At 49.4% G+C, this 12,980-nt stretch overlaps 6 protein-coding genes across 6 annotated transcripts; 3 read left to right on the forward strand and 3 right to left on the reverse strand.

Annotated features, from left to right (window-relative positions):
* Window positions 1-1,143: 1,143 nt before the first annotated feature.
* Window positions 1,144-3,261, forward strand: FOBCDRAFT_183276 (HAD-like domain-containing protein). The gene is made up of 2 exons (XM_031184451.3): window positions 1,144-1,776; window positions 1,907-3,261. Exons 1-2 carry the CDS (start codon window positions 1,481-1,483, stop codon window positions 2,886-2,888), a joined length of 1,278 nt encoding a protein of 425 aa, XP_031040093.2. The 5' UTR covers window positions 1,144-1,480; the 3' UTR covers window positions 2,889-3,261.
* A 686-nt stretch (window positions 3,262-3,947) lies between these two features.
* FOBCDRAFT_293437 (uncharacterized protein) lies at window positions 3,948-5,358 on the reverse strand (the record flags this gene model as incomplete). Its single annotated transcript, XM_059611826.1, has 2 exons — window positions 5,016-5,358; window positions 3,948-4,670 (listed from the first exon to the last, which is right to left on the reverse strand). The coding sequence occupies exons 1-2, from the start codon at window positions 5,073-5,075 to the stop codon at window positions 3,948-3,950; spliced, it is 783 nt and encodes a 260-aa protein (XP_059464939.1). The 5' UTR covers window positions 5,076-5,358.
* Window positions 5,021-5,682, forward strand: FOBCDRAFT_293441 (uncharacterized protein). Its single transcript, XM_031184452.3, has 2 exons — window positions 5,021-5,377; window positions 5,470-5,682. Exons 1-2 carry the CDS (start codon window positions 5,160-5,162, stop codon window positions 5,636-5,638), a joined length of 387 nt encoding a protein of 128 aa, XP_031040094.2. The 5' UTR covers window positions 5,021-5,159; the 3' UTR covers window positions 5,639-5,682.
* Window positions 5,683-6,014: 332 nt separating this feature from the next.
* Window positions 6,015-6,966, reverse strand: FOBCDRAFT_36606 (uncharacterized protein). The gene is made up of 4 exons (XM_031184454.3): window positions 6,850-6,966; window positions 6,703-6,745; window positions 6,532-6,562; window positions 6,015-6,468 (listed from the first exon to the last, which is right to left on the reverse strand). The coding sequence occupies exons 1-4, from the start codon at window positions 6,871-6,873 to the stop codon at window positions 6,381-6,383; spliced, it is 186 nt and encodes a 61-aa protein (XP_031040096.1). The 5' UTR covers window positions 6,874-6,966; the 3' UTR covers window positions 6,015-6,380.
* Window positions 6,967-7,063: 97 nt separating this feature from the next.
* FOBCDRAFT_223856 (ribosomal protein L22/L17) lies at window positions 7,064-8,430 on the forward strand. Its single transcript, XM_031184455.3, has 3 exons — window positions 7,064-7,199; window positions 7,282-8,103; window positions 8,157-8,430. Exons 1-3 carry the CDS (start codon window positions 7,160-7,162, stop codon window positions 8,294-8,296), a joined length of 1,002 nt encoding a protein of 333 aa, XP_031040097.1. The 5' UTR covers window positions 7,064-7,159; the 3' UTR covers window positions 8,297-8,430.
* A 253-nt stretch (window positions 8,431-8,683) lies between these two features.
* FOBCDRAFT_36620 (uncharacterized protein) lies at window positions 8,684-10,051 on the reverse strand. Its single transcript, XM_031184457.3, has 4 exons — window positions 9,786-10,051; window positions 9,551-9,725; window positions 9,238-9,491; window positions 8,684-9,182 (listed from the first exon to the last, which is right to left on the reverse strand). Exons 1-4 carry the CDS (start codon window positions 9,858-9,860, stop codon window positions 8,766-8,768), a joined length of 921 nt encoding a protein of 306 aa, XP_031040099.2. The 5' UTR covers window positions 9,861-10,051; the 3' UTR covers window positions 8,684-8,765.
* Window positions 10,052-12,980: the final 2,929 nt, after the last annotated feature.

Raw genomic sequence — 12,980 nt, forward strand, 5'->3', positions numbered from 1 at the left:
GCCCTAGAGGTTTGAGTTCGCGCCCGAGCCCTTGAAAAAGAATAGCCCCTGAAGAGAGACAGAGAGAGAGAAAAGCCACTGCGCTGTGAAGCCATCTGCAAGCCTCCCTGCAATATGAGACGTTCCCTGGCATGTTTGTCTGACTGGCTGAAAATGGCCGACACTGAGACCCTGATTGGAGCTACGAACCGCAACAGGGAGCCTCAGGGTCCACACCAGAGAAAGAAATCTTTTCTGCAGCACATCTTTGCCGTTATCAGACGGTACGGTGGTACACCGTTTTATGCGGTGAGCTTTTGTTATCTGTCGCGATTCAGGGCAGCCAGATTAGAAAACTAGAATCAATTGGCGATCCCAAGCTGCGTCCTACGTCTGACAGGATTGATCATTGTTTTTAGAACATCGGTGGCACCGTGTTACTGTAAACAGTCAGATATCATGAGTGCTTATGCCATGTACCACGGATTGGTCCATGATCATGTATGTTGCTTCAAGAGAATGAGCTGCATTTGCGTTATTTACAACCTGTTGGTTGACAAGTGGGAACGAGGCATGTCTCGTATCTCAAGGACCTACGTATACTGTACTTGTTTCCGTGCCCGTGCCCGTGCCCGTGCCTGGCTTGTCATGACGTTCAAAGGATGCGAACTGAAGTTGAGAATGGGGTTGGTTTAGTGCGGCGACGGCGTCTAAGAAATGGAACCCAGGCACGGATGCAGACAGCAAAAACATCCATGACAGCCCGCCCCAGCCGCGAGTAGAGACAGCAGGTTATCAGAAGCTAGCGTAGCCAATACCATGTGTCCCCGTACATGGCAGCAGGGACAATGGGTACCAAGTACCCACCTGTCTCGCTCTGGCAAGTACCTTTGTCGCTCAGACTTGAAAGCAACACCGTCATCGCCCTCCGCATCCCATCCCTTACCTCATACTGTATCTTAAAGTTTTTCTGCTGTAACCAAAACAATGCCTCACAAGAAATACGGTGGAACCGTTATTGTGGGTAAGGGGGAATCATCCATGGCTTGCCACGGTTTCGATTGACAGTGACTGACTCGGTTATTGGACCCCGAGCTACGTATCGACGGGCGTCTACCGAGATGCCATGGATATTGATTTCGATTCGATATCGATCAGAGCCACGGCCAAGATGACGCCTTGTTTGGACATTGTATCCTCAGGAATCTGACGTACTTGCCAGTTGCTCTCCGCTTGACATCTAAATCTATAAAGCCCCAGATTTCTCCCACCGTTCTTGACGGTAGAACTCATCAGTCTCCATCATTCCCCAGATTCCATATCCACTATCATCAACAATTACCAAACACACAAATAGCTTGACACTCCCCGAGTCATTTCTCAATAACCTCTGTTTGATTATCATTACTGGAAGCACCTACCGATACCTCAACTTCACGCGTCTCGATTGTTACGCGTGCGCCTGAACAGGACCATATCCATTCCTAGCAACACCATCATCATGTCTTCACAACAGACCGAGTTCTTCAAGGACAACCTCCCCACCCAGCGTGAGGTCACCACCCCCGACTCTGTCCCCAGCTCTCCTGAGCTCGGAAGCTCTAGCTCAAGTGACAGTATCGCCAGTCTCGGGTCTCCCGCCTCTCCCATCTCCCCTCCCATCTCGCAGCCTGTCGCCGACTCGTTCGTTTTCGCTTTCGACATCGATGGTGTCTTGGTCCGTGGTGGACGAGCCATTCCTGAGGCCATCCAGGCCATGAAGGTTCTCAATGGCGAGAATGAGTATGGCATTCAAGTGTAAGTCGATTCATCCACAATATGCAGTCATGATCCACCAACCCCGGATTTATTCTGGGGAGGTCCACTTAATAAACGGCATCGTGACTTTTACCCTGGTTGAACCGTGCAATGCTGACACCCCTCTTAGGCCTCACATCTTTCTCACCAATGGTGGTGGTAAGACTGAAGAGGAACGATGCGGTGACCTTTCAGGTCAGCTCAAGTGCGACATCAAGCCTGGCCAGTTCATCTGCGGCCACACTCCCATGAGGGAGATGGCTGAGAAGTACGGCACCGTCCTTGTCGTCGGTGGTGAGGGCGAGAAGTGCCGACATGTTGCTGAGGGCTATGGCTTCAAGGATGTTGTCACACCTGGTGATATCATCAAGCACAACGCCGCTACTACTCCCTTCCGCAAGCTTACCGCTGAGGAGCATGCCAACTCCCGTGAGCGAGACTTCTCGGACGTTGTCATCGACGCTGTCTTTGTCTTCGCCGACTCTCGCGATTGGGCTGGAGACATTCAGATCATGCTCGACGTTGCTATGTCCAAGGGCGGCCGTTTGGGTACCCGCAGTGAGACCAACGACGAAGGCCCCCCCTTCTACTTCTCTCATAACGATGTTGTCTGGTCTGCTGCACACGAGCATGTCCGTCTAGGTATGGGTGCCCTTCGCCGCATGTTCGAAGTTACCTTCAAGGATCTCACTGGCGGTAACGGCGTTCTACACACCCACGCCTTTGGAAAGCCTCAGGTTTCCACCTTCGAGTTTGCCTCTCGTCTGATGGGCCAGTGGCGTCAGACTGAGCATGGTCTTGTCGCTCCTCCTGAGACTGTCTACTTTGTCGGTGACACTCCTGAGAGTGATATCCGAGGCACCAACGCCGTGAACAAGGTTGCCGACAATGATTGGTACAGCATTCTCGTCAAGACTGGTGTCTACCAGGAGGGCACTGAACCCGCCTATAAGCCTCGAGTCACTGTTGAGAATGTTCTCGATGCTGTTAACCACGGCATCAAGCGTGAGATGGACAAGAAGGCTGCAAAGGGCCAGATCTCCAAGTCTGCCCTTATCCCCGAGTCTGGCATCACAGAGATTGCTGTCGACATGGATGGTATTACCATCTAATCCAACTCGCACTCTTCACTTCAACATTACATTTTGGGTTACCGTTTTTTTCCCCTTTGGATTTCTGACGGAGTTTCGGGTATCTTTCCTTTGTTACATACAGCCATGCATTACGAACAGTCCTTTACACAAGCATCTGCATAACGGCTTTTTGCAGGTGTCATGAGCACAATATACAAACAAGTCTTGAAGACCGGATAGAACAGGAAACATCTGAATAGACGGATGGGTTCTAGATTCGAGGCTTTTCATCTTATCTAGCTAGATTCTTACCTTCTTTGATGCAGCACCCTACTATACCCTGATGAGCATCACATCAAATCCCATAGAACAGCAAAAAGATAGAAAAAATCAAGGCTCTTATAATATCTTCAGGCAGCACTTTACGAAGTGATTAATTTCATAAACCACAGAAAAAAACATCTTGAATTCACTTAGACTATTGAATTACCATCGTAGTAGGTGGAACAAATCAGTGGAACAAATCACATCACAATCATTCAGAAGAAAGTTTGGGTCCATAATCCAGTGGTGCATTTAGCGATGGAACATGGTGCAACTCCCGATCCCCTCGATCTTAACAAACACTGAGACCTTGTTCGACACATCATTGGTCCACTCCACTGGCTTGATCAGCAACTCGTCTTCGGCAGGTAGTCCACTTATATCCATATTCACGACCGAAGCTCGCCTTGATCCCAAGGCCTGATGAAGTGCCTTTGTTGGCGTCACAATGAGGTCTGATCTTCACGATGTCACTGACCCATTGTTCCTTGACAGTGTCTTATCGAAAGCTTTGCCTCCCCCTGGATCTACATCAAGTACTGGATATGAGAATGAGCCTCACGATGATGATTACGACGACGCCCACTAGACGGACTTGTGACAAAAGCCGCATGATACAGTCCGCAACTGTGTTCTCCAGTCAATCTCCACGCCGATGACTCGCCTGCAACCTCGTATCCGGTTTCCTTGATGGCTTTGGGCTGCACTATTCGATATCAACGCGAATATGAGTCTGAAGCAGCTAATTCTTCGGTAACCCGAACCTTTATTGATTTAGTCTCGGGCGCTCTCGTCTCGCTCATCAGTATCCAAGGGTTGCCCTGGGTCCGCATCCTCTTCCAACGCTTTCTCATCAGCCTCCCTGAAGACGAAACCTCCCCACTGCGATGTAGCAGCCCAGCCAGCTGCATCGACAATATCTTGTCTCTGCCTCTTCTGGTCCAAAGCTTCCTCTGCACTGATACCCGGTGCAAAGCCACGGACGTTCTCGCGATCAACACGTAGCCATCCCTTCCAGCCTGTTGTAATATCACCAGCTCCAACGCCACCCACAACGATAGTCCCCCACCATTCGCGACCGGCACTCGCCTTTGCGGCACTTCCATAGAGAAGAATGCCCTCTGCCTCGGCTACAAGAGCACGAGTATTGTCTGGGTCACTTCGTGCTGGGCGGTGGACGTAGACGTGTTGCAAATGAGATGGCGAACAAGTCAGGCGCGTGGTATCAAAACGACCTTCAATATCGATGACCAGAATGGCGTAGAGGTGCGGAGGGGTGATGAGGTTTGATATGAGCCTGTATAGTAGTGGCAGATGACGGCCAGATATGCCAAGACCAGCAGATTTTGTGGCATGGAAGTGAGCTGCTGTGATCTCATCAAGTTCTGATATATGTGTAAGTTTGGTTGGCAGGATTTGAGGTTGATGCTGGACCTGATCCCGACTGCTCAAGCGATTGGGATCTGGAGGGAGTGAAGAGCGTAAGTTTCGAAGGACCTGTATTTATATGTTAGTAAGTCTCTGAATTCAATAAGTAGCAGTCTGAGTGTCGCTCGAAAATGTAAGCCCTTATAGTTGGCCTGGATCAAAAGTGATGTTGACTTCACTCTTTCGGTGGCTCGAGGGTAAGCCACACCAGTTCGTAAGGTCTTTGATACGTGATATGTAAAGGTATTTCGACGGTTTCGCCGTGATTAAACGAAAGCGAAACAAAGTCAAAAGAAGCCATAGCAGTGTGATGGACTTCTCGCGACGATATCACAACATATCTAATCTTGGTGTGCTGAATGCTTGTGTCCAATAGGCAAAAAGCTTAGGCCCAAAATCTCGAGTTCAACTTACGTCTTCAAGGCTCATCTCAACAACCTCACCTAATATCCGACTCCCCGTTGCTGTCTCCATTCTGAGACCCCGAAAGATAGTAACTTGCCAGGGGCCTTTTATTTGGATGCTGATCGTTCAGTACGATCTTCGCTGTTCTTGACAATGGGCTATCCGTGCCAAGTCTTCCACGCTTCAGAGCTTCCCGAGCGAGCGCAGACTAATCTAAGCGGCCGAAAGCGCAAATTGGATAAAGGGGTCAATAATGTCGAGCTCTCTGGATGCGAACTTCTCGAGATGCTGCAGTACAAGTGCGAAATCAAAGAGCCCGTCAAGCCGGACAGTCCTGTACAATGCTTTGCGATTGAGCGATTGTTCCGGAAGTAAGTTCTCCCCCACCTGATCCTATAATGGCGCCCCAGACATAGGTATAATGTGTCACAAATGATCTGACGTGGGCTGTCTGCTCGTACAGATGTAAAGATAAAAAGGGCTCTTTTATGGTCGAGACGACGGCTTGGGAGGGCAAAGAGTATCCTCCGGTGGGACAGAAAAGTGATGATGGAAAACACAGCAAAGACAGGACGCCTCCTCAGCACTATCACTGGTCATCAAGTTGGCACGCGCCCGACGCAGCACGATAAACCATCGATTTTAGATCAACCCAGGGCAACTTGCTATTGTCTCTGAATATCACATATAGCATGCTTACTTCTCAACGGAGACTTTGACTCTCTTGTGAAACTCAACTGTCATTGCTAGCCCCAACAGTCTTCGGTCAAGCTGGGCATGCATCCCGTCGTGCGTACGACCAACCCAGGTAAAGAATAGGAAAAAATGCAGCTTCAAATAATGCTTGGTTCTGTGATAGTTGACGTGAGGTTGAACATTAGAGCGCTGAGTCACCTGCAGGGCTGCAAGAAGTTGATGACGGCATTGCCGGAATGGGCCGAGGTGCTCAGCAAGCAACATCTTTATCGAACCATTAGTTTACACAATCAGTACAAACTGGTACTACTTGCTAGATTCCAGACTGAGATCTGGAACAAAATTGCTCCTATCGACCAACAGTTGATGAATGCATATCTAGTTATAATTCGATCACACAGGACTGCCCTGTCGATCCCAGATATACTATCAGCCTCACGAATTGCACTTCAATAGCTCATTGCCAGCATTCCAAACATATTGAAACTCGGTTGCCCTTGCCCATGAATATAGAATGCACGAAGACCGTTTCAAATGAAGCGTTGGTGGTATTCTCTTCTCTACCCAGCTACACGACAAACGAAACATCGGCTAGCCGCCTAAACGTATCTATGTGCACTCCCATCTCTCATTGCCCTTGCTTAAATGACCAAGTATCGTTTCGGTCCGTTGATTTTTTTACTCGTTCTTCTGAGCAGCTCGCTCCTCTTCGAGCTTGATGTAGTAGTTGTCGCGGGCGTTGGTTCGGGGCATGTGGAAGCCGTACCTGAATCGGAATGGTGAGCATATACTCCCAGCCTCGTGTCGTGTCATCGGTGATATTGCTTACCAGAAGAAGTTGGCCATGACGAAGCCGGAGCCTGCGAGGTTGCTAGTCAGCTAGGTGCACTCCAACCAACCACATCATTCGAATTGTCAGCCCCTCGAAGAATGCTCCTCTTGAAATATGTAATTGCCAATTCATGCAATCCGATTCAATCCGTGAGAGAAATCGACGTACCGAGGGCGATGCTGAGGTCCAGGACGAGGTTTCGTCGGAGCATCTAGCGCAGTTGTCAGTCCACGAAAAGCTCTGGTACCGGGAGGCTCAGGCTCCTCTGGCCCGGTCGAGTGCGAAAAGCGAGCCATTGAGTCGAAGGAAACATACACCGGTGATGGGTCGGACGGCCATTGTGACTAGTTTACTTTTGCGAAGCTGTTCGGGCGAAGGAGCGAGGCTTTCGAGAGAGTATAGAGGTGCTGGGGAGTTTCGATGTGGTCAAGCAGGTCCAAGTTGATTCCGAAGATGGGCTGATGTTAATCGCGCTAGCACCCGAGTCACGTGTACGCTTATCGTTCGGCGTTCCGGTTGAACAACGGCGAATTATGCGGAAAAGAATCTCGCCCATTGAAACGACCTTCAGTTGGAAGATACATAGAGAGTGGTCGGTTTGCAGAGCCCGACAATATCTGCAACCATGAGTCTCCGATTTGCCGCGCGGCGGCTGGCAGTATCAGGTACGGCAACGCTCAGTCCGCCTTCTTTGCAACTCAATTGGCCCAGAAGCTACAGGGACTAATCAAGAGCTTTTCTCTATAGCAAGGACCGCACACCCTGTATCTAGTACACCAGCTCCTGTTTTCTCTGCTACTGTCGGACCCTCAGTACAACGACGGCATAAATGGGCTTCCAATCTCTTCAAAGGATGGGGCAAACCCCGGAATAAAGACGCTGGAGCTTCACCCGCACAGGACCCTACATCTCTGCTCGATGACCCCAAGAGCCGTGAAGAATATCTACAGAAGAGCATGTACAGCGGTGTGGAGGACAACATTTTCCAGGACGAGATCGAAAAAGTCAGTACCGACACCACCCCGGGTGCCCCCGAGATCGAGCAAAAGACGAAAGAGAACATGGCCATGGTTGTGGACCCCGATCCTCGAAGTCGAGTGCGTTGGCAGCGCAAGAAGGTTATTCAGATGGTTCGCCGCAACGGCCGTCTGACAAGAGACGAGCGCATTCAGATGTCAGAGCGCCAACTTCTGCACAAGAGCGAGTTCATGCCCACAAGTGTCAAGAAACTCGTAATGCTGGCCCGTCAGATCGCAGGAAAGAGCGTCGACGACGCCATTGTGCAGATGAAGTGGTCCAAGAAGAAGATGGCAGCCGAAATCGGATATTACCTTGAGGAGGCTCGAGATTTGGCTATTGCACAGCGTGGTATGGGACTCGGAAAAGTCAACAATGAGATTTTGAAAACTCCCAAGAAGATCCAAACAGTCGATGGTAAATGGATTGAGATTGAGGACCCTACGCGAATGTATATCGCTCAATCGTGGGTTGGGAGGGGTCCCTGGCGTGGGAAGAGAATCGACTACAAGGGTCGTGGACGCATGGGCATCATCAGACATCCCAGCACAAGTATGCCCGCATTGGTCACATATCTGGTTTTGAAATTACTAACTCATCTCTAGGTCTAACGGTATTACTCAAGGAAGAGAAGACAAGAATACGAGAGTACGAGGAGCGTGTGGAAAAGAAGAATAAGAAGGGACCCTGGGTGCATCTCCCCAACCGACCAGTATATGGACAGAGGCCATATTACTCGTGGTAAAACCACGACTGCCATCCGAAAATGGAGTTAAAAAGAAGAGACGGAGTCTTCAAGCGTCACCAGAGGCCACCATGTAATTTCTCATAGAAACTTGTAAGATATGTACAGTGAATGGGATGTACACTTGACTGAGATTGACGTTTACACTCCAGTGCTAACTCGATTTACTTTGTTGTGATATATTGGCTCTGACCTTATGTTCATAAAATAATCGTCCGACGTCGAGTTGGTTCAAATCTTGTTGCCACTCATGATTAACAAATCCATCAACGTCCGCCCTTCGCGGGTAAAACCATACTGTTTCATAAAGCGGTATGTGCTGGTGCCTTGCCGAGTGGCTAATGTTGCACTACAATTAGACATGTGCTATGCAGTGATTAATAGAGTGCGTATGCGATTGTCATCTGCCATATATTGATTCTGCTTAACCCCGTTTTAAACGCCGATATCTCCCACAAGCTAGCTTTGCTCAAACCATGTGTCGCGGTTCCTCGCGAGGAAGCATATCCTCATATCGATGGGACATTAGCTCAAGGTCATATCCATTCTTCTCGCCAATCGATCCCTGGTCGGGCAAGGGATAACTGCGGTCCCTGGTAGCCATAGGCGGTGACATGCTTGCCATGTTTCCACGAGGGAGATCGTGCTGGTTTTGACGCTTCTTCCAGAAGAAGAAACCTGCGATGCCGAGAAGTGCGAGGATACCAATAGTAACTCCAATACCAACACCGGCCTTCGCAGCACCAGACATGCCGCTGGAAGATTCTTCCTTCTTGTCTGAGTCGTCATCTGAAGAGTCAGAGGTAGTGGCAGCACCAGCCGCCTCGGAAGCTGTTGATGAGCTGTCGGCATCGGTGGAGGAAGCAGAGGCCTCAGATCCAGTGGCCTGTCAATGTTTAGTATTCAGCTTCCTTCAACGCTTAATGTAACAGCCTTCTTACAGTAGGTTCGGCGGCACCGGCAGTTTCAGCCGTGGAACTCGCATCGACAACATCAGTCGAAGTAACTTCAGGCGCCTCTGAAGTTACTGGGGGCGCAGCAGAGCTTGATGCAGCATCAGAGGTATCAGCCGCGGCAGGGGTTTCCGATGTTGCTGCTGCTACTTCGGACGAAGTTGCTACAGCTGCTGCAGATGTTGTCACTGCGCCTGAAGCCGACGTTGCGGCAGCTTCTGGAAGGGCAGGGAGTTGCTGACCTAAGTCATGTCAGTCTTCACTATTTTGTGTAAGATACTATTGAATTCTGGCAACATACCCACACAAAACCCGTTGCTCAAAAAGCTGGTAATATCGGCGTCTGCAGCATTGCATGACGGCGCTCTCGCACACTCAGCCACACCCTTGATAAAGCTGGGGCTGACACAAATACAACCGGCCTGGGTGACATCTGCGCAGCCCACAGTTGGCTTTACTGATTCAACACATGCGTTCTGGAGGCCATCAGCACCTGTTTCGAGTGAATGCATAGTGATTAAGCGCTAGTCACTTACGACGCAGTCCTGAGCATAGACACCGAGAGTCTGTAAGGCGCCCAGCGCCACGAGAGTTGAAAGAGAGAAGCGCATGTCGGAGGAAGTATGCAGTGAGATAAAACCTCGCTACTTTGATAGATCGTTAGTAACCCGAGGTGAACCAAGTTCGAAGTTCACGACAGGCCGGATAAAGAGCTGAGTGTGAGAAGTGGTGGCAGGTGCGGTCACAGGGATGGATCGTGACAATGGTGGCTCCAAATTTGCGATAAGAACGATAAAATGCCGCAGGTAGACCCAGGCACAATCCCTCAGGAGAATCGGAAAAGAAATCTTCAAATAGAAATGAGAGACGAGTCGGACAATGTCGTGTAATGTAACAGAAGTGGCTTGGTCCAATGTGGCACTCGATGCAGCGGATGGAGGGTCCCTGGGAAGAATACGAGTGAATGAAGGTTGCGAATTTGTTGTTGTCGGTTTAGCCCAGAGTGAGCAATTCGAAAGGAAGGTGGAAAAGAACAATAAAGTAACGTAAGGAAAGAAGAATACGAAGAATTGACCACAAGGAATGACTGGATGGTGAGATGACGAGGGACACTTGAGAGAGTGAAAGAGCCCAGCGCGGAAAGGTGGTCGTGAGAAGTCGAGTCGAGTCGAGGACAGGACAGGACAGGACGAAAGCAGAATAGAAACGAAGCCGTTTGAGAACGGAAGAAAGAAAGGTGGGTTCAGGTGACGACAACAGCCAAAGGGAGAGAAAGTAAGAAAGTAAAGCGATCAATTGAAATGAGATGAGATGAGACGAAGTAAGGAATGAAGTGGACGGGGACCTGGGAAAAGAACGGGGGACCTGGTAAGATTGCACTGAGGTCAGAAAGAATGCAATGCAATGCAAACCCTCGCTCTTTCGTGGGAGGGAGCAACAAGCTGAAGAAGCAGAATAGGGTAATAATAATAATAATGCTTCAAGCACAAGCAAGCTTGGTCCAGTGCTGTTACAGACAAGGGCGACCCAGCTCGATGGGTATCAGATCCTTGCAGGGGATGATCTAGCTTTACATAGACACGGGGGAGCCCTAGAAATAGAATAGATGGAAGCTTTCTGCCGGTCTAGGTACAGTACCTTACCTTCATCTGGGCTGCCAATTGGATGCGTGTTGGTTGTTTCTTTGTACACAAAACGCCTTGTGCATGCATTTGTGTGCCCCTGGCGGCTTGGTCTCCTGCAACACCAGGGACCGGATCCAACATCACAAAACTGACAAGCACCGCCATCAACGTCAGTTCCCTCTCTTTTCCCAAAAGGGGGCCAATCATTCCCCAAGGGCACAAGCAAGCATAGCAAGATTGCCATTCAGGGCTGCGAGAGCGTTGCTAGCGGCGGGGGGTTACTTGATATTCCCCTGGCGCCAGGTACTAGCGCCAACTATCCCAGATTCCTTAGCTCACTTGGCCTGTTTACCGCCCAATAGCCATCTCCCGAGATGGTCTCGCTTGTTTCATCTGACTACCTTACTTAGGTATTTTCTGTATGTATTGATGTGCACCTGCGGGGACTGAGAGAAAATCACACATCCTAGATGTTCTTCTCTGACTCGTCTTGTTAAGTTTCCATTACTTCGTTATGTGTGACTCTGTGAGATAAGGTATGTACCGATGGCGCGCGCGAGATTTCGGCTTCTTGCTCTCTTCTTTGTCCCTTCTCCCCTCCTTTACGTTACAGTCTTCTAGCGTCTTGGTCCTTTCGGGGCTGGTGCATCTATCTCAAACCTTATGCGGTTTGATACACGGTGACTACCAATGTTAGATTTTCTCTGACAGATACGAGACCGACACATTGGCGGAGCACAACAGATAATACGCAGACACAAATTACGCCCAGTGCAGTGCGCTTCACGAGGAGAGCCCACTTGCATTAACCAGAGGAAGCTGAGCTGCAGAAAGGAAACAACTCATCAAAGAGCGCCATTTATGCAACCCACTTCAGAACTCGTGACTTTTATTGGGATGTGCAAGCTGCATCCCAGCAAGCCCCAGAACAATGCGAGCACAACCAACCAGGACCCAATACCCAAATCCATGCTAGAATACGGAAATGCTTCTTTGATAACGCGTCTTGCACGGGATGACCGCCGTAGTGCACCCGGGCTATTGTGGACTGATTACGGACGGAGAGAGGCAGCAACTTGACCCCCATAGTTAACATCGAGCCTGAAGCAAATTCTTGACGACAGCCGTAGTGGAGAGTCATCTTAGTCAGAGTCCTTCATAGCTTCTGATGGATGTGGTCATCAACTAATGCCATGTATATTATGGCGGTCAAAAAAGCTAACTGCGAATCAAAGACAGTGATTCAATATGGCGAAGCTGATGCATCACACGTCTTGCCTTTGCGTCACAGAGACGGTAGGGACTGGTGCTTCTCTGTCAGATTCTTTGTACAGCCGCACATGGCGAAACAACCGCGGCACATCCGCCTGTCACTTGTGCGACAATAAGCTGGAGGCGGATGGCCCCAGATCGGCCTCAGGGATTCACCCACGTAGCTTCTGACAATGGTACAAAGGGATCAAAATTGTGCTTCTAGCTCCCTGAACAAGGTCGGCTCAACCTTGATGACATCAGGAAAGAAGAGTTTCATGCTTAGACAAACTCCTGAGCCATTTAATTCTGTAGATTTCCTGGACTTTGGATTCAGAGGTTGCCTTTATCTTTGTTTCATCCACAGACTTGTGTGTTTGTGTATGTGTGTGTGTGTGTGTGTGCAAATAGGTACTTCAAGTCCAGACCACGAGCTGAACTGTTCTTTTTAGCGTGAAACATTAGCCTCAAGATCTATCAATTCAAGGGAAAGAAACACAAGCAAATTCGAGAGCACACCTCACAAGAATGCTTTAGGCATATTTAAGTGAGGTATGCAGCCTTGAGATCCCATTGTTAGACTTTCCATACTGTGTCTCCTTGATCCAAAGCGCCTAAGCTGTCATTGAGCGCATATTCGTCTTGATCAAACAACTGACATAAGAAAATGTGCTCTTTATCCAATGGCATAATGTTCAGCCTTAACCACACTGCTAGACGTCCTGCAGTCGGCTCACTTGATGGTGAGGGAGCCTTCGTAAGTTGCACTGAAATAATTACCTCTAACGGCGCTTTGAGGTTTCCTATGCACCGGGATTTTACTGTAGTTAATGTGACTCCTGGAGCAATATCGCT

This window comes from Fusarium oxysporum, chromosome V (assembly GCF_013085055.1).
Source record: "Fusarium oxysporum Fo47 chromosome V, complete sequence".
In the NCBI taxonomy this organism is placed as follows: Eukaryota; Fungi; Ascomycota; class Sordariomycetes; order Hypocreales; family Nectriaceae; genus Fusarium; species Fusarium oxysporum.

Bases quoted from the DNA above. Each gene is read 5' to 3' on its own strand.
- FOBCDRAFT_36606 (XM_031184454.3), bottom strand. From the start codon at position 6,873: ATGGCCGTCCGACCCATCACCGGT. The intron at 6,746-6,849 runs GTATGTTTCCTT...CAACTGCGCTAG, and splicing joins CCGTCCGACCCATCACCGGT to ATGCTCCGACGAAACCTCGT. The intron at 6,563-6,702 runs GTACGTCGATTT...GCAACCTCGCAG, and splicing joins GGACCTCAGCATCGCCCTCG to GCTCCGGCTTCGTCATGGCC.
- FOBCDRAFT_183276 (XM_031184451.3), top strand. From the start codon at position 1,481: ATGTCTTCACAACAGACCGAGTTCTTCAAGGACAACCTCCCCACCCAG. The intron at 1,777-1,906 runs GTAAGTCGATTC...CACCCCTCTTAG, and splicing joins AATGAGTATGGCATTCAAGT to GCCTCACATCTTTCTCACCA.
- FOBCDRAFT_36620 (XM_031184457.3), bottom strand. From the start codon at position 9,860: ATGCGCTTCTCTCTTTCAACTCTCGTGGCGCTGGGCGCCTTACAGACT. The intron at 9,492-9,550 runs GTATGTTGCCAG...GACATGACTTAG, and splicing joins GAGCAACGGGTTTTGTGTGG to GTCAGCAACTCCCTGCCCTT. The intron at 9,183-9,237 runs GTAAGAAGGCTG...AAACATTGACAG, and splicing joins CCGGTGCCGCCGAACCTACT to GCCACTGGATCTGAGGCCTC.
- FOBCDRAFT_293441 (XM_031184452.3), top strand. From the start codon at position 5,160: ATGGGCTATCCGTGCCAAGTCTTCCACGCTTCAGAGCTTCCCGAGCGA. The intron at 5,378-5,469 runs GTAAGTTCTCCC...CTGCTCGTACAG, and splicing joins ATTGAGCGATTGTTCCGGAA to ATGTAAAGATAAAAAGGGCT.
- FOBCDRAFT_223856 (XM_031184455.3), top strand. From the start codon at position 7,160: ATGAGTCTCCGATTTGCCGCGCGGCGGCTGGCAGTATCAG. The intron at 7,200-7,281 runs GTACGGCAACGC...TTTTCTCTATAG, and splicing joins GCGGCGGCTGGCAGTATCAG to CAAGGACCGCACACCCTGTA. The intron at 8,104-8,156 runs GTATGCCCGCAT...ACTCATCTCTAG, and splicing joins CATCAGACATCCCAGCACAA to GTCTAACGGTATTACTCAAG.